Here is a 19,907-nt window from a genome sequence, read left to right on the forward strand (position 1 = left end):
TCTTAGCGACTCCATGGACTGCAGCCCAACAGGTTCCTCTGTCCATGGGATTTTCCAGTCAAGAGTACTGGAGTAGGGTGCCATTGCCTTCTCCGAATACCTGAGGAGGGTGTGGGTATGTATATGCATGTGTGAAGGGCGTAAACACATCTCCTTCCATCTGTGTTCCCATCTATATCTTTCATCCCCAAAGAAAATGATTTCCTATATTGCCTTTTACTTCCTGTTTGCTCTCTGCGTAGGAATCAAAACAGGACAAAACTTGGCTGGGACTCAGTTCCTGTAATCTGATTGTCACATTTTGAGGGGTCTTGGACCTTTTTTGAAAAGCCAACTGAAGACTAGTTGTTGTTCACTCGCTAAGTTGTGTCAGATTCTTTGTGACCCCATGGGCTGCAGCACGCCAGGCTTCCCTGTCCTTCATTGTCTCCTGGAGTTTGCTAAAACTCATGTCCGTTGAGTCAGTGATGCCATCCAACCATCTCATCCTCTGTCACCCCCTTCTCCTCCTAACCTCAATCTTTCTCAGCATCAGGGTCTTTTCTAATGAGTCAGCTCTTCACATCTGGTGGCCAAAGTATTGGAGCTTCAGCTTTAGCATCAGTCCTTCCAATGAATATTCAGGGTTGATTTCCTTTAGGATTGACTGGTTTGATCTCTTTGCTGTCCAAGGGACTCTCAAGAGTCTTCCCCAGGACCAGTTTGAAAACATCAGTTCTTTGATGCTCAGCCTTCTTTATGGTCCAACTCTCACATCCATACATGAGTATTGAAAAAGCCATAGCTTTGACTATACAGGCTTTTGTTAGCAAAGCAATGTCTCTGCTTTCTAATACGCTGTCTCATATATCTGTAAGTCTCATTCATCTTGTGTAACTGAAATTTAGTACCCTTTCACTAATACCTCCCAGTTCACTCCAGCTCATGGCAATCACCATTCTGTTCTCTAATTCTGTGAATTTGACTATTTTAGATTTCACACATGGGTGAAATTTTACAGTATTTGTCTTTGTCCACCTTATTTCACTTAGCATGATGTCCTCAAAGTTCATAAGTGTTGTTGCAGATGGTAGGATTTCTTCTTTCTGAGGCTGGATAATATTCCATTGTATGTATGTACATTTTCTTAACCACTTATTTGTTAATGGACATTTAGTTTGCTCTATCTCTTGGCTATTGTGAGTAATTTTGCAATAAAACATGGGAGTGCAGATATCTCTTTGATACCTTGATTTCAATTTGTTTGGACAGAGAGCCAGAAGTGGGATTGCTGGATCACATGGTAGTTCTATTTTTAATTTTTGAGGCACCCCTCTACTGTTTTCCATAGGGGCTGTACCAATTTACATTCCCACCAACAGTGTAGGAGGATTCTCTTTTTTCCACATCCTCACCAACACTTGTAATCTCTTATCTTTTTTGATGACAGCTGTTCTAACAGATGTGAATTGATACCACATTGTGGTTTTAATCTGCATTTCCCTGATGAGTAGAGATGTTGAGCATCTTTTCAAGTCCCTGTTAACCATTTTGTATGTCTTCTTTGGACTAATATCTATTCGGGTGAATTAAAAATACTATGTTAAATACTTAAAATTTACTAAGTGGGTGGATCTTATGTCAAGTGTTTTGTCAGAAAATAATAATTTAATTTAATAACATAATAATAGGGTTTCCCTCGTGGCTCAGCTGGCAAAGAATCTGCCTTCGGTGTGGGGGACCTGGGTTGGGAAGATCCCCTGGAGAAGGGAAAGGCTACCCACTCCAATATTCTGCCCTGGAAAATTCCATAGACTGTATAGTTCATGGGGTTGCAAAGAGTCAGACATGACTGAGTGACTTTCACTTTCAACATAATAATAAAAGAGGGTAGAAGCAAAGTTTTGAAGAGGATGGATATTTTGTGGCACAGATTGTGGTGATGAGTATATTAGCCTAAGTTTAGTCTGGGTGCTTTCTGCTGCATAAAAAGCTTGAAGGGGTCTTAAAAGTTGTAACAAGGAGGAGAGAAGGCATTAGGGTGCATTTAAGTACCAGTGTAAAGACCACAGCATAATCTGGCTTTCAAAGTACCCTACTCCCACCAACATCTGCTTTATCATTACTTCTCTGTGCTTAGGTAGAATGGGTATAAAGTGGATGGGAATGAAAATAGGAAAGCTATTATAATTCAGTTCTGCTCCTAAACAGAAATCAGTACCTTTTGCATCTTGGCTTTGATAATCTATTTGTTGTGGTTATATTTGCCATGCCCTCAGGACAACAGGGTAGACATAATTTCCCCTTGGCATTACTCATAATAGGCAGTATCTTGGAAATACTAATATAAGTGGAGAAAAGGAACACAGTTTTCTTTATTAAGCCCTCATGAAGTCTTTTATGTATCCAACAGGAACAGGCTTCTCAATGAAAGATATTTCTCTTTATCAGGTTCTCTGCGTCGTAAAACTCCCTACTTATGCCTTAAGAATAAAGAGTAGATTGGTGGGATATTGCAGGCTGACTTGAGAATTGAGCTTTTGTCCAAGACACATGGGAAATTTTATAAATATCCAAGGGATTAGTTAGAGCTGCAAGGATACTTGCCATCTAGTTTTAACCTCTTACTGTTTAGATAAGGAAATGGAAAATAAGAGATGGGTAAATATTTGCTAAAGGGCACACACTTGGTTTCTGCCTTCCAGCCTAGAGTTCTTGTTAATAAACACCTGAGAATGTTTGCTTTAGTCAGCCTACTTTGAGCAGTATCCATTACCGCTACTGTGATCATTTATGAGGTGGTACACATTTATCAAGTTTAACAGTTAGCTAGGATAGGATTCTCGCCAGCTGGCCACCTAAAACTCTTAAAAGGATGACAGGGATTGAATTCAGTATAACCAGGAGGTATACAGGTTAGCTAGAAAAAGCTCATCAGAGTTAGCTGTCAAATAATTTAATTTTTGCTGTGCGATTCCCATTTCCACATAGCAGGTTACTTCCTAGGACAAAGAAAGTTGAGGCTCAAAATAAATGAAGGAAAAAGACGGGAAATTTTGGAATTGATTATTTAGACAGAGTAATGCCAGGAAATGAGTATGTGGGTATGGCAAGTCTTACCCAATCCAGATTTCCGTTGAGGAATCCATGAACAGTCTCTCCTACGTGTTGTCCCTATTAAGAGCACATGAGTTCTTCATACTTGACCTCTAAGATGTTTGGTGTCCTCCATAAACTTTGTAATTTTTTTTTTCTCACCAGCTGCTGTGTGTATACATGAATGTGCAGATGTGTGTATGTGTGCTCCAAGAATCACCTTCAGCAGAACCATCTTTTGTGCTTATTATCAGGTTAAAGATATCCTTTCTACACATCCTTCCTCTCCAGTGCAGTCTCTAAATTTTTTAATTCACACGATAGCCTGCTGAGGAGAATTATTTCAGAAATAAACTGCTGGGCTTCCAAGGTGGTGCAGTGGTAAAGAATCTGCCTGCCAATGTGGGAGATGCAAGAGACGCGAATTTGATCTCTGGGTGGGGAGATCCCTGGAGAAGGAAATGGCAACCCACTCCAGTATTCCTGCCTGGAAAATTCCATGGACAGAGGAACCTGGCAGGCTACAGTCCATGGAGTTTCAGAGTCAGACACAACTGACTGACTGAGCATACACTCACACATGCAATTAAACTGCTATCAGGACTGAATGAGTCAGAACCTGGTGTTTCCATGCTTCTTTGGTGGGGAGGTAGCTAAGGGAGCTCAGCTAGGGCAGATAAATGATATTTGTTTTCCTAAAGGTGGTAAAGTGGATTCATATCTGATCTAAAAATCTGAATACTGAATGCTGCTTTGAGAGGCTCTCTAGTTCAGTTAATCCATCCCTTGTGTTCATAAAATCTTAGATCTCAGTGAACCTAAACAAACAAATTATTGTTTTTTTAGCAGCACTACACTGCTGGTGAATGGAAACTGAGCTCCATGTTTAATACCATTCATTTTAGCTTAATTTCATGTTTTGTTCTTCCTTTTAGGTTAACAATTCATGCCGAGTGTCCCATGCATTTGGAAGATTTTCCTATGGATGTGCATGCCTGCCCACTGAAGTTTGGAAGCTGTATGTATTTTCTTAGCTTCTGTTTTCTGATCTTCGCCCCCTCCCCCCCCCAAAAAAAATGACATAGTTCCTATTCTGCCCCTTAGTAATTTCAAAAGCTGAAACCTTTAATTTGGGCTAGTATATAAGTGGGGAAGGGGAGTGGGATGGAGTAGTACTAACTGATCAGGAGGAGATTTAACCTTTAATAGAGTTTTTATTTTAGAAAGCAAACATTATTTCACCATTTTAGACTAATTTCTTTGTCATTAGGTTGAAACATTAACATCTGTTTCCTAAATTATCCGTAAGACAAGCCAAGAGAGAGCTAATATAAAACGCAATAATAGCTTCCTAAAGACAAGATCCTTCTAACAGAAGGTGTTTATATTTTTGAAATGCCTGTTCTGTGTGCATCTTCATATAGTTCTATCTGATTCTCTATAGTGAATGATAAACAGTAAGAGATGGGAAATTTTCTCCACTTAAGAGAGTATTGCCCTTGCCAGAAGCTGTAAATCTGGCAGAAAAATAATTAAATACATAGCTCATTTTCAGATAATGAGAAAAATCAAAATTGAGGAGAATTTGAGTGAGTTTCTGACTAAGAATTACAGAGTAAGTTTAATTTGGGAGTCATCAGAGTAACAGTGGCAGACTTTATTTTTGGGGGCTCCAAAATCACTGCAGATGGTGACTGCAGCCATGAAATTAAAAGACGCTTATTCCTTGGAAGGCAAGTTATGACCAACCTAGACAGCATATCAAAAAGCAGAGATATTACTTTGCCAACAAAGGTCCATCTAGTCAAGGCTATGGTTTTTCCAGTAGTCATGTATGGATTTGAGATTTGGACTATAAAGAAAGCTGAGCACAGAAGAATTGATGCTTTTGAACTATGGTGTTGGAGAAGACTCTTGAGAGTCCCTTGGACTGCAAGGAGATCCAACAAGTCCATCCTAAAGGAGATCAGTCCTGAGTATTCATTGGAGGGACTGATGTTGAAGCTGAAACTCCAATACTTTGGCCACCTCATGGGAAGAGTTGAGTCTTTTGAAAAGACCCTGATGCTGGCCAAGATTGAAGGCAGGAAGAGAAGGGGATGATGGAGGGTGAGATGGTTGGATGGCATCATTGACTCAGTGAACATGAGTTTGGGTAGACTGCAGGAGTTGATGATGGACAGGGAGGCCTGGTGTGCTGCAGTCCATGGGGTTGCAAAGAGTCGGACATGATTGAGTGACTGAACTGAACTGAACTTGGAGCAATATATCATGGTCTGTGTTTATCATCTCTAAATTATATTTATCTCTGTATTTTAACATAGAAAGTGCATTTGAAAAGACCCAAATAATTACGTGTGACATATTTTTTTCATTGTCAAATATTTACAAATTATCTCCTGTGGGCCAGGCTCTATTATAGGAGCTTGGAATGCATCCATGAATAAAACAAAGACCCTGCCATTGTGGAGCTTATATAGAGGAAAGAGTGATGGCAAAAGAGAAAATAAACATTAAATTAAAAAGTAAAGTATAAAGTATGTTGTAAAATGAGAAGCACCATAAGAAGACATAAAAATACTGCAGAATAAGGTGGGGTCAATCATGTCTAGGTGGAAGATAGACATTGCCATTGAAATTTAAAATAAAGTAATCAGTGTAGTCTTCTTTGAAAAAGTGACATTTGGGCAGAAAGTTTGAGGAGGCAAAAGGTTTAACAAGACAGATATTTGTGGAAATAATACTGTAGTTATAGGGAACAGCCAGGGACAAGACCCTGAATCAGAAATGTATCTGACTTGTTAAAGAACATCAAAGTGCCAGATGTGAGATCAAAGAGGGGGTCAGGTCATCTGCAGTGGTGATGGACAGTAAAGCACTTTGAATTTTATTCTGAGGGAAAATGGAGTTATTAGAATATTTAGATATATTATCTGATTTTTTGGTTTTTCAAGAATCATTATGGATACTCTGTTAAAAATAAGTATGAGAAAGATAGAAGCAGGGAGTCCAGTTAATAGGTTATTGCAATATTTCAGCTGAGAGATTATGATGGCTCAGATCAGAGTGATAGTGGCATAAGTGATAAGATTCTGATTCTGGATACATTGTGAAGGACAATCTCAAAGGATCCTCCAATGAATTAGATATAGAATATCACAAGAAGAGAACTCAGGGATGACTTATAGATTTCTGTCCTAATGGATTTACTATCAAGTTAGGTAAGTATTACTTCCATTCTGTGTAGGATAGAGTTGTTCATGAGTGAACATGCTCCCCTCATGAGCAATTAGGAAACCTAGAACTGTTGAGCAATAAGGATTGAAAAGACTAAAATTCTGGAGATAGGGTAGAACCTCCTTTATTCTTGGTGTGTGTGTTTGTTAGTTGCTTAGTTGTGTCTGACTCTTTGTGACCCCATAGACTGTAGCTCGCCAGGCTCCTATGTCCATGGGATTCTCCAGGCAAGAATCCTGGAGTGTGTTACCATTTCCTTCTCCAGGGGATCTTCCCACCCCAGGGATTGAACCCAGGTCACCTGCATTGCAGGCAGATTCTTTACCGTCTGAGCCACCAGGGAAGCCCCTTCATTCTTGGTGGTACTTTCCAATTCTGGCCATGGATTGCAGCTTGGAATTCAAGTTTTGCCCTGGCCATAAGGCTGCTGCTGGATGAAGTAGATAAAAAAGTAATAGAAAATGAACTTATGGTTGCTGGGGTTGCCAGGGGGAAGGGATAGTTAGGGGGGTTGGGATAGACATGTACATACTACATTTAAAATAGATCATCAACAAGAACTTACTGTATAGCACAGGGAACTCTGCTCAATGTTACTTAGCAGCCTGGATGGGAGGGGAGTTTGTACGAGAATGGATACATGTATATGTATGGCTGAGCCCCTTTGCTGTTCACCTGAAACTATCACAACATTGTTAACTGGCTATGCATGCTAATTCACTTCAGTCGTGTCCAACTCTTTGTGACCCTGTGGACTATAGCCAGTGAGGTTCCTCTGTCCATGAGATTTCCCAGGCAAGAAGACTGGAGTGACAATCGGCTATACTCCAACACAATATAAAAAGTTTAAAATTTTGTTTAAAAATGATTCACCATTAGCAGTATACATGGCTATAAGCATACACTTGTGATAAGCAAAATCAAGTGATCAGATCAACATATATTCCTGTGCTGATACTGGGAATTTCAACACTTTTGACTCAGTGTGCCAGCATTTCCTGTTCTTGCTTTGACTTGACATTAGTAGATTTCTTTAATCCAGTAATGATCCTGTCTGTTGTTAAGCTTTAATTTTTATAGAAGAATTATAATACATTTCCATTTTGCTTATTTCTTAACTATTTTTCTCATTATTTGATTTTCAAAAATATATATACTTTTCCCAATAATGCCAGGAAGGAAATTACATGTAGAAACAATAGTCAGGATAGTGGTTACACTTGATGGGGTTTATGCTTGATAAGGGACACAACTAGTGCTTCTGGGTGCTGAATATATGGAATGTAAGTCTGGTTTCAGGAAAGATATCTAGTATGTATTAGTCTCTCAGTTATGCCCAACTCTTTGGGACCCCATGGAATGTAGCCCACCAGGCTCCTCTGTCCATAGGTTCTCCAGGCAAGAATATTGGAGTAGGTAGCCAATCCCTCCTCCAGGGGATCTTCCCTACCCAGGGATTGTTTGTGGGTCTCCTGCATTGTAGGCAGATTCTTTACCATCTGAGCCTGCAGACTGGATATTTAATTGAAGTTTCATCCATTTAGATGGTATTTAAAGCCATAAAGCTGGAGGAGTTGACTGCATGTAGATAAGAGTGTCAAAGACTGTTTCCTGAATCACTATAACATTTAGAGGCTAAAGAGAAGAGAATAACTCAGTAAATGTGAAGGATAGGACAGGTGTAGTAAGAGGAAACTTAAGGGAACATACTATCCTAGAAGCAAATTAAGTATATTAAGAAGGAGAGAGTGGTTTACATTCTTAAGTGGGCAGTTAATATTGACTTTGAAAACTAATAAGGAAGCAATTCTGGAATGGTAAAGTGAGAACTTCTGAAAACCCATTCTTCCATAAAAGCAACAAGAACATTTTCAAAAGTTGTCAAAATAAACTTTCTCCAAACTCTAAACAAAGGCTCACAACAGTCTGAGGAGTGTTAGTCAAGAGAAATGGCTGATTCTCAGCAAGAGAACCATGTTCTGATCCTCTTCACCCCCATTCTGAAGAAGCCTTGAAAATTTCATAATGATAAAAGGATCAATTCATCAGGAAGAAATAACAATTATAAAGATGATTGTACCTAGAAACCCAAAATGCACAGAGAAAAACTGATAAGAATAGAAAAGGGAAATAAACTATTCAATAATAATTAAAAAAACTAAACATTTTAATATTCCACTTCCATAGAACAACTAGACAGAACATCAACATAGAAATAGAAGACTTGAACACGAGACTAACCAATTGGGTCTAATTAGCATTTATATTGCACTCTACCAAATAATATCAGAACACCCATTATTCTGAAGTGCACATGGAATATTTTCTGTGGTAGACTGTATGTTAGGCCTTAAAACAAGATGCAGTCAGTTTAAAAGTTCTGGAACCATATGAAGTGTGTTATCTAACCTCACTTGAATGAAATTAAAAGTCAACTATGGAAGGAAATTTGGGAAATTCACAAATATGTTGAAATTAAATAGCATATTCCTAAATTTAAAAAATGTATCAAAGAAAAAATCATAAGGGAAATTAGAAAATAGTTTGAAATTAATGAAAATTATGTACAATGTAAATACAGCTTAAAGCAGTGTTTAGAGGAAAAGTTATAACTGTAAAGCCTGTCTCCGGGAGTTGGTGATGGACAGGGAGGCCTGGTGTGCTGCGATTCATGGGGTCGCAAAGAGTTGGACACAACTGAGCAACTGAACTGAACTGAGCTGAACTGAACTGAACTGAAAGCCTGTATCAAAAAGAAGATCTAAAATCAATAACCTGAACTTCTACCTTAAGAAACTAGAAAGAGAAGAGCAAACTAAATTCAAAACAAGCAGACAGAAAAAAATAATAAACATTAGAGAGAAATTAAATGAAACAAAGTAGAAAAACATTAAACAGAATCAAATAATATAAAAGTGTTTTTTTGAAAAAATCAATAAACTGATAAACCTTTAGCTAGACTGATGAAAGAGAGAATACAAAATGCAGATACAAATACAAAACGCAAATACAAAACAAGAGAATAATCAAATCATGAAATAAAGACATCACTACTGATCTTACAGAAATAAACAGGATTATAAAGTAACACAAGCTGCAAATTACATGTCAACAAATGAGAGAGCCTAGATGAAATGGAAAAAATTACTACTAATATACAAACTACTGGAAGTGACTGAGAAAAAAAGTAGACATTTTTATTGGACCTATAACAAGAGACTTAATTAGTAATTTTATAACTTCCCACAAGCAAAAACCCAGACCCACCATTGCATTTTATCAAACATTTAAAGAAGAATGAATACTAAGTCTTCCAAAGTCTTGTATAATACAGATGAGGAAGAACATTCTGTCAGGTCAGTATTACCATGATACCAAAACCAAAGATCACGAGAAAAGAAAACTATAGACAAATATTCTTTATGAATTCTTTATGACTATAGACATAAAAGTCTTCAGCAAAATAAATAAAATAAAAACCAAATAAAAAAGCCTATATATGAATTACCCACTATCTTCAAATAAGATCTATTCCAGGGATATAAAGTTGGCTTTATATCAAAAAATCAATCAATGTAATACATCATATCAAGAAAATAAAGACAAAAAAAGCCACATGCTCATTTCAATAGCTGCATAAACACATAAACCTCATGCCAGAAGTCCAAATCTGTCCTGATTTGCCAGTAACTCTCTGACATAGGAGCCTGGTGGGCTACAATCCATAGGGTTGCAAAGAGTCAGCCACAACTGAAGCAACTTGGCACACATGCATACTTGCCTATAACTTACCCTGTAACTTTGGATATTTTAAAATCTTGACAGTTTTAAGTATTTGAATTAGTTATAAAGCTATGGAGTGTTTATTTCCACTTGGTTTCATAGTATGCCAAACCTTAGGCTGTAGTTGTTATGACAGTTATGTAGTTGTTAAGAATACAAAACTCTTGTATTCTTACTGAATATGCCTAAACCAAGCTGGTTTGTTTTTTTTTTCTCTGATACCTTCTTTTGTGTTTTGTGTCTTGGTTTAGATCTTGTGATCAGGTTGTTGTTAACCTCTTCAACCTCATCTCATATCTCTTTCCCCTTTCCATTGGCTTTCTTCCAGTTCCTAGAACACTGTAACACTGCAGAATATTTCCCACTCAGAAGAGTTTACACTTTCTGTTTTTTGTTTGTTTGGTGCCTGAAATATTCTCCATCGAACTCTGGCTTTTGCTCATCTTCCATTTTTCTGCTAAAAAGCCACCCCCTCAAAGGGATCTGCTCTGATCACTATATCTAATTAAACTTCTCCCTACCTCATAAACTGTTTTATTTTTTATAGCACTTATCACTGTACAATATTATCTTCTTTATTTACTTACATATTTTCTTTCTGTACTAGTTCAATGAAGGGTTGGGACCTCAAATGTCTTATGACTTCTGTACATTAACTATCTAATATAATGTCTTAGTATATAAGTGACTGAATCAAGCAAGCGACAGTATGAGTTCAAAGGGAATTCTTGCTCATTTGTGCTGTTGTGGCAGGAGTGATTTTTACTTCTCATATTCCTGGAGCCTGGCACATACCAAGGCTCAAGTAACAGAAGGAGGCATTTGGCAAAGCAACCAAAGGCAAGCAGATGCTTGTGGCATCATAGCCAATACAATATATGTTAAGGGGTCCATTCTGGGAGTGCTATAGTTCTTATTGTCTGATAGGTCTCCTTTCTGCAGCATCCATTCCCCACACCTCTCTAAGTCTGCTCCTCCATGGGGGGAAAAAAGATCAAAATTGAGGAGAAGGACTCAACTGAGAGGGAAGTTAAGGGTTTAAAGAAACCCGTGGGACAGGCAGGGAGGAGAGAAGAAAAAGAAGGCCTGAAGGGAAAGACTTCTATTCCCCAATGGGTGAATGAATTCCATCATTAGTCAAGTACTTGCAAAAGTTACAAACTCATGGTCATCTAGAATCCTTCCTCAAACTTCCTCCTTTCCTTTCTTGAAAGTGAAAGTCACTCAGTCATGTCTGACACTTTGTGACCCCATGGACTATACAGTCTGTGGAATTCTCCAGGCCAGAATGCTGAAGTGGTTAGCCTTTCCCTTCTCCAAGGGATCTTCCTAACCTAGGGATCAAACCCAGGTCTCCCGCATTGTAGGCAGATTCTTTACCAGCTGAGCCACGAGAGAAGCCCAAGAATACTGGAGTGGGTAGCCTATCCCTTCTCCAGGGGATCTTCCCAACCCAGGAATCCAACTGGGATCTCCTGCATTGCAGGCAGATTCTTTACCAACTGAGCTATCAGGGAAGCCAAGCCATAGTTATATCCTGCCACTGAGATCTCCTCCCGTTCCACTCAATTCATCCCACTAATACTATATAATTTTGTCCTAAATGTCATTCACACAAAACATTGTGATGGCCTTTGTAACTACTGTTTTGGCTTTAGTTTCATTCTTTCCAACCAGGCATCCATACTGCTGGTTGAACAATCTTTCTAGAGCATACATCTGGCCATGTCATCTCTATTTCAGTCATGCCTGCAGACCTTATAGCCTATGGACTAAAACCCTTATTTCATTTTTTTTAAAACTTAAAGTATAGTTAATTTAAAATATTATATTACTTTCAGATGTATACCACAGTGATTCAATATTTTAATAAATTATATTCCATTTAAAGTTATTATAAATTATTGGCTGTATTCCTTGTGCTGCACAGTATTTTCTTGTAATTTATGTACTTTATACATAGTGGTTTGTGCCTCTTAATCCTCTACCCCTATCTTGCCATCTCCTAGTTCCTCTCCCCACTGATAAGCACTAGTTTGTTCCCTGTATCTGGGAGTCTGTTTCTGTTTTCTTATATTCATTAGTTTGTTGGAATTTTTATATTCTGTATATAAGTGATTACATATAGTATGTGTCTTTCTTTGTCTGACTTATTTAGCTGAGCATAAAAGCCTCAAAGTCTATCCATGTTGTTGCAAATATCAAAATTTCTTTCTTTTTATGGCTAATATCCTGTTTTAGGCTTCCCTGGTGGCTCAATGGTAAAGAATCTGCCTGCCAATGCAGGAGATGTGGGTTTGGTCCCTGGGTCAGGAAGATCCCCTCGAGAAGGAAATGGCAACCCACTCCAGTATTCTTGCCTTGAAAATCCCATGGACAGAGGAGCCTGGCAGGCTATGGTCCATGTTGGTCACAAAGAGTTGGACATGACTCAGTGACTAAACAACAGTATCCATTTTACACACACACACACACACACACACACACACACACACACACACACAGTATCATATACATTCATCTGTTGAACATTTAAGTTGGCTTCTGTATCTTGCCTATTGCAAATAATGCTGCTATGAACACTGAGGTACAGATATCATTTAAAATTAGTGTTTTCATTTTCTGCAAATATATTCCCAGGAGTGGAGTTGCTGGGTCATATGGTAGTTTTGTTTTTAGTTTTTTGAGAAACCTCCATAATGTTTTCCACAGTGTCTACATCAGTCTACATTCCCACTAACAGTGTACTAGTGTAGAAGTGTTCTCTTTTCTCAACATCCTTTCCAAGTCTATCCATCCTTTCCAAATTTATTATTTGGGATCTTTTTGACGACAGCCATTATAACTCATGTGAAGTGATATTTTATTGTGGTTTTGATTTGCATTTCTCTGACGATTAGTAATATTGGTCATCTTTTCATGTGTCTTATTATTGACCATTTATATCTCTGGGGAAATGTCTATTCAGGTCTTCTCTATATTTTTAAATTAAGTTTTTTTGTTGGTTTCCTTTGCTGTGCAAAAGTTTTTGTTTAATTATGTCCAATTTGTTTGTTTATCTTTTTGTTTCCTTTGCTTAAAGGGACAATCCAAAAATATATTGCTAACACTTATGTCAAAGACTGCTCTACCTATGTTTTCTTCTAGGAGTTTTATGATTTCCAGTCTTACATTTAGGTCTTTAGCCCATTTTGAGTTTATTTTTGTATATAGTGTGAAGGAATGTTCTGATTTCATGTTTTGACATGTAGCTGCCAGTTTTCACAGCACCACTTATTGAAGAGGCTATCTTTTTTTCACTGTATATTCTTGCCTCCTTTGTCATAGATTAATTGGCCATAGGTGCACAAGTTTATTTTTGTGCTTTCTATACTGCTCCATTGATCTATATTTCTATTTTTGTGTGGTATCATACTGTTTTGATTACTGGAGCTTTGTAATAAAATCTGAAGTCAGAGAGGGTGATGCCACAAGCTTTGTGTTTTTTTTCTCAAGATTAGCTCTTCAGGGTCTTTTGTGCTTCCACACAAATTTTAGGACTATTTGTTCTAGTTCTGTGAAAAATGGCATGGGTATTTTGTTAAGGATTGTGTTAAATTTGTGAATTGCTTTGAGCAATATGGACATTTTAACAATATTAACTTTTCTAGTCCATAAATAATGGCTACATTTCTATTTGTTTGTATGATCTTCCATTTCCTTCATTAATGATTTATAGTTTTCAGAATATAGATCCTTCACTTCCTTGGTTAAACTTATTCCTTCATATTTTATTCTTTTTGATATAATTATAAATGGGATTGTTTATTTGCCTTTCTATGATAGTTTCTTAGTGGTGTATAGAATAACAACAGATTTCTGTATATTAATCTTGAATCCTACCACTTTGCTGAATTAATTTATTGGTTCTAATACTTTTCTGGTGGTGACTAGCATTTTCTATATATAGTATTATGTCATCTGTAAATAGTGACCTTTCTATCTCTTTCCTTCTAATGTGGGTGCTATTTTTTTCTTGTCTGATTGCTGTGAATAGGACATCCAATATTATATTAAATAAAGATGGTGAGATTGGGCATCCTTGTCTTATTCCCTGATTTTAGAAGAAAAGCTTTCAGCTTTTTACCATTGACTATAACATTAGTTGTGGGTTTGTCCCAGCTGGCTTTTATTATTTTGAGATATGTTGCTTCTATGCCCACTTTCTGGAGAGTTTTTATTATGAATGGGTGTTGAATTTTGTAAAATTTTTCTGCATCTATTGAGATGATCATGTGGCTTTTGTCTTCTTTTTGTTAATGAGGTGTACCACATTGATTGATTTGTGGATACTGAGCTATGATTGCATTCTAGAATAATTTTCACTTGACCATGGTATGTAGTTCTTTTATGGATATTGCTAGATTTGGTTTGATAATATTTTATTGAAGATTTTTATATCTAAATAAAAATCAGAGATATTGGCCTATAATTTTCTGTTTTGTAGTGTCTTTGTCTAATTGGATATCATGGTAATAATGGCCTTGTAGAATGAATTTGGGGATGTTTCCTACTCTTCAATGTTTTGGTATAGTTGAAAAGGATAGGTATTAATTCTTCTTTATTTGGTAGAATTCCCCTGTGAGACTATCTAGTCCTGGGGTTTTGTTTTTTGAGAGTTTTTTGATTACTGATTTAATTTCCTACTAGTGGCCAGTCTGTTCAGAGTATCTGTTTCTTCCTGACTCAGTTTTGGAAAAGTGTATGTTTATGCATTTCATCTAGGTTGTACAATTTGTTGGCATATAACTGCTCATAGTATTCTCTCATGATTTTTTGTGTTTCTGTGATAGTCATTGTAATTTCCCCTCTTTCATTTTTTAATTTGTTTATTTGGGTCTCCTCTTCTAATGAGTGTGGCTTACAGTCTTATCAGTTTCATTTATCTTTTCAAAAAGTCAGCTCTTGCCTTCATTGATCTTTTCCATTGTTGTGGGGGGTTTTTTGGTCTCTACTTAACTTATTTCTCCTCTAATCTTTATAATTTCCTTTCATCTGCTGACTCTTGGTTTTCTTCGCCCTTTTTCTAATTCCTTTAGATGGTAGGTTAGGTTGTGTATTTGAGAGTTTTCTTGTTTCCTGATATAGGCTTTTATTGCCATAAATGTCCCTCTTGGTATTTGCTGCATCCCATGGTTTTTTGAATCAGTTCAGTTCAGTTTAGTTGCTCAATCATGTCCAACTCTTTGTGACCTCATGGACTGCAGCACAACAGGCCTTCCTGTCCATCACCAACTCCTGGAGTTTACTCAGACTCATGTCCATTGAGTCAGTGATGCCATCCAACCATCTCATCCTCTGTCGTCCCCTTCTCCTGCCTTCAATCTTTCCCAGCATCAGGGTCTTTTCAAATGAGTCAGCTCTTCACATCAGGTGGCCAAAGGATTGGAGTTTCAGCTTCAACATCAGTCCTTCCAATGTACATTCAGGACTGATTTCCTTTAGGATGGACCTCCTTGCAGTTCAAGGGACTCTCAAGAGTCTTCTCCAACACCACAATTCAAAAGCATCAATTCTTCAACACTCAGGTTTCCTTAGAGTCCAACTCTCACATCCATACATGATACTGGAAAAACCATAGCCTTCACTAGACAGACGTTTGTTGGCAAAGTAATATGTCTGCTTTTTAATATGCTGTCTAGGTTGGTCACAACTTTTATTACAAGTAGTAAGTGTCTTTTAATTTCATGCCTGCAGTCACCATCTACAGTGATTCTGGAGCCCCCCAAAATAAAGTCTGCCACTGTTTCCACTGTTTCTCCATCTATTTATCATGAAGTGATGTGACTGGATGCCATGATCTTTGTTTTCTGAATGTTGAGCTTTAACCCAGCTTCTTCACGCTCCTCTTTCACTTTCATCAAGAGACTCTTTAATCCTTCTTCACTTTCTGCCATAAGTGTGGTGCCATCTGCATAGCTGAGGTTATTGATATTTCTCCTGGCAATCTTGATTCCAGCATGTGCTTCATGCAGCCCAGCATTTCTCATGATGTACTCTGCATATAAGTTAAATAAGCAGGGTGACAATATACAGCCGTGACGTACTCCTTTTCCTATTTGGAACCAGTCTATTGTTCCAGGTCCAGTTCTTTTTTTTTTTTTTTTTTACTTTATTTTTTTTATTTTTAAATTTATTTATTTATGTATTTATTTATTTTTTGGAGGATAATTACTTTACAGTATGGTATTGGTTTTGCCATACATTGACATGAAACCGCCACGGATGTACATGTGTTCCCCATCCTGAACCCCCCTCTCACCTCCCTCCCCATATCATCCCTCTGGGTCATCCCAGTGCACCAACCCTGAGCACCCTGAATAGTGCATCGAACCTGGACTGGCAATCCATTTCACATATGATAATATACATGTTTCACTGTCATTCTCTTAAACCATCTCACCCTTGCCCTCTCCCACAGAGTCCATAAGACTGTTCTATACATCTGTGTCTCTTTTGCTGTCTCGCATACAGGGTTATCATTACCATCTTTCTAAATTCCATATATATGCATTAGTATATTGTATTGGTGTTTGTCTTTCTGGCTTACTTCACTCTGTATAATAGGCTCCAGGTTCATCTACCTCATTAGAACTGATTCAAATGTATTCTTTTTAATGGCTGAGTAATATTCCATGGTATATATGTACCACAGCTTTCTTATCCATTCATCTAATGATGGACATCTAGGTTGCTTCCATGTTCTGGCTATTATAAACAGTGCTGCGATGAACATTGGGGAACATGTGTCTCTTTCAATTCTGGTTTCCTCGGTGTGTATGCCCAGCAGTGGGATTGCTGGGTCATATGTCAGTTCTATTTCCAGTTTTTTAAGGAATCTCCACACTGTTCTCCATAGTGGCTGTACTAGTTTGCATTCCCACCAACAGTGTAAGAGGGTTTCCTTTTCTCCACACCCTCTCTAGGATTTATTGCTTGTAGACTTTTGGATAGCAGCCATTCTGACTGGCATGAAATGGTACCTCATTGTGGTTTTGATTTGCAGTGCTCTGATAATGAGTGATGTTGAGCATCTTTTCATGTGTTTGTTAGCCATCTGTATGTCTTCTTTGGAGAAATGTCTCTTTGGTAATTTGACCCATTTTTTGATTGGGTCATTTATTTTTCTGGAATTGAGCTGCAGGAGTTGCTTGTATATTTTTGAGATTAATTATTTGTCAGTTGGTTTGTTTGCTATTATTTTCTCCCATTCTGAAGGCTGTCTTTTCACCTTGCTTATAGTTTCCTTCATTGTGCAAAAGTTTTTAATTTTTATTAGGTCCCATTTGTTTATTTTTGCTTTTATTTCCAATATTCTGGGAGGTGGGTCATAGAGGATCCTGCTGTGATTTATGTCAGAGAGTGTTTGCCAAAGTTTTCCTCTAGGAGTTTTATAGTTTCTGGTCTTAAGTTTAGATCTTTAATCCATGTTGAGTTTATTTTTGTATATGGTGTTAGAGAGTGTTCTAGTTTCATTCTTTTACAAGTGGTTGACCAGTTTTTCCAGTACCACTTGTTAAAGAGATTGTCTTTTCTTAATTGTATATTCTTGCCTCCTTTGTCGAAGATAAGGTGTCCAAAAGTACGTGGATTTATCTCTGGGCTTTCTGTTTTGTTCCACTGATCTATTTTTCTGTCTTTGTGCCAGTACCATGCTGTCTTGGTGACTGTGACTTTGTAGTAGATCCTGAAGTCAGGCAGGTTGATTCCTCCAATTCCATTCTTCTTTCTCAAGATTTCTTTGGCTATTTGAGGTTTTTTAAAATTTCCATATAAATTGGCTTAAAGCTCAACATTCAAAAAACAAAGATCATGGCATCTTCTCCCATCACTTCATGGGAAATAGATGGGGAAACAGTGTAAACAGTGTCAGACTTTATTTTTTTGGGCTCCAAAATCACTGCAGATGGTGATTGCAGCCATGAAATTAAAAGACGCTTACTCCTTGGAAGGAAAGTTATGACCAACCTAGATAGTATATTCAAAAGCAGAGATATTACTTTGCCAACAAAGGTCCATCTAGTCAAGGCTATGGTTTTTCCAGTGGTCACATATGGATGTGAGAGTTGGACTGTGAAGAAAGCTGAGCACCGAAGAATTGATGCTTTTGAACTGTGGTGTTGGAGAAGACTCTTGAGAATCCCTTGGACTGCAAGGAGATCCAACTATTCCATCCTAAAGGAGATCAGTCCTGGGTGTTCATTGGAAGGACTGATGCTGAAGCTGAAGCTCCAATATTTTGGCCACCTCTTGCGAAGAGTTGACTCACTGAAAAAGACCCTGATGCTGAGGGGTGGGGTGGGGGCAGGAGGAGAAGGGGATGACAGAAAATGAGATGGCTGGATGGCATCACCGATTCGATGGACATGAATTTGGGTGAACTCCGGGAGTTGGTGTGGACAGGGAGGCCTGGCGTGCTGCAATTCATGGGGTCGCAGAGTCAGACACGACTAAGCGACTGAACTGAACTGAACTGAACTGAACTGAAGTGTTCTCCATAGCCTGGAACACACAAAGAGATTCACAGAGTTGGGTAGAGAAGAGAATGGGGAGGGAGGAGATAGAGGTGACCTGGTGGAGAAAAAGAAGAGTCCAAAGTGGGAGAGCAATCCAGCCAGTAATTTTGCTCCCAAGTAAAAATGGGTACTGAAGATTAGATTCTTAAAGGTACAAAATTGATAACAAATACCAAAAAGCAAAGATTAAAAATCTAGAATAGAGGTTAGATTCTCAAAAATACAATATTAAAGAAAAAAAAACAAAGTCACAAAAATTATAATATATATATGAATTTTGCTTTTAAAAATAAGGTCTTTTTTGGCAAAGTAATAGGTTAAAAATGAAAATAAAAGGAGTAATAGAGGACTTAAAAATATTTTTTTAATTAAAAAATGACAATAGTAAAAATATATCTAGGACTTTCTCTGGTGTTGTTGTGGACAGTGTAGGGTTAGTTCAGTTTCAGATAGTTCTTTGATCTGGCTTACACTTCTCAAGATCTATAGGCCCCTTCCTATGTAGTCGGTGCTAACTTCAGGGTTTTAATCTATTGGACCTGTCACTTCCAAAGTGGTACCCTCTGTTTATTTTAGATTCTTCTGTTTGCTGGTGTCTTCAGTGTCTAATTTCTGCCCTGACACAAGGAGGCGGTAGTGGTTACTTTTTTTAGGCTTACTTGTTCAGCCTTGCTGTGGGGGAAGGGAGGAACATGGCAAACAGATATCACTGGCATCTGTGGGGAGTGCTTGCAGTGTCTCAGCCACACTGGGTTTCCCCCGCTCACGGTGTGTGTGCTTTCCCAGTCTACACTGCTCAGGGTTTAGGTTGCTCGGGCAGGAACTGTCTGATGTGGACCCTGGGTTGAGTGCACTTCCCAGGTCTAAGCTGTTCAGGTTCAGGTTCTTTGGTACTCTACAAAGGCGCAGACTTGATTGGGCTTGCGTTTTGTGCCCTTCCCCGGTCCAAGCAGCTCAGGTGCTTGGCTATCTGCGACTTATCGCCTCCCCCGTCCCAGCCTCTCTTGGTTTTCTGAGTATACACTGGGCGTGCCTTCTCAGGTATGCCTTCTCAGGTGTGCCGTGTCTCCTCTGGGGAGCTGATCTCTGGCTGAGACCCTCCCAGTGGATGTCGACCATCCAGAATCCCAAGGAGTCTTGCTTAGCAATGAAGCTTGCTTGCAGTTTGGTAGATGATGCCTCTCTGGGGCCGTGATTTCCCCCTTCCTTCTCCGGCTGCACTTGGCTGCCTGTCTCTGGTGGGGGATGGACTGGTTC

The 19,907-nt window shown here is 38.3% G+C and overlaps 1 protein-coding gene across 2 annotated transcripts in view; it reads left to right on the forward strand.

Moving 5' to 3' along the window:
• The window catches only part of GABRA3 (gamma-aminobutyric acid type A receptor subunit alpha3), a 292,154-nt gene that overhangs the window by 177,644 nt on the left and 94,603 nt on the right, over positions 1-19,907 (forward strand). For both annotated transcript variants that reach the window (XM_070290575.1, XM_070290576.1), the window contains exon 6: positions 4,011-4,093. In XM_070290575.1, coding sequence (XP_070146676.1) covers positions 4,011-4,093 — 83 coding nt within the window. The remainder of the gene's footprint in view (positions 1-4,010; positions 4,094-19,907) is intronic.

This window comes from Ovis canadensis, chromosome X (assembly GCF_042477335.2).
Source record: "Ovis canadensis isolate MfBH-ARS-UI-01 breed Bighorn chromosome X, ARS-UI_OviCan_v2, whole genome shotgun sequence".
NCBI lineage: Eukaryota > Metazoa > Chordata > Mammalia > Artiodactyla > Bovidae > Ovis > Ovis canadensis.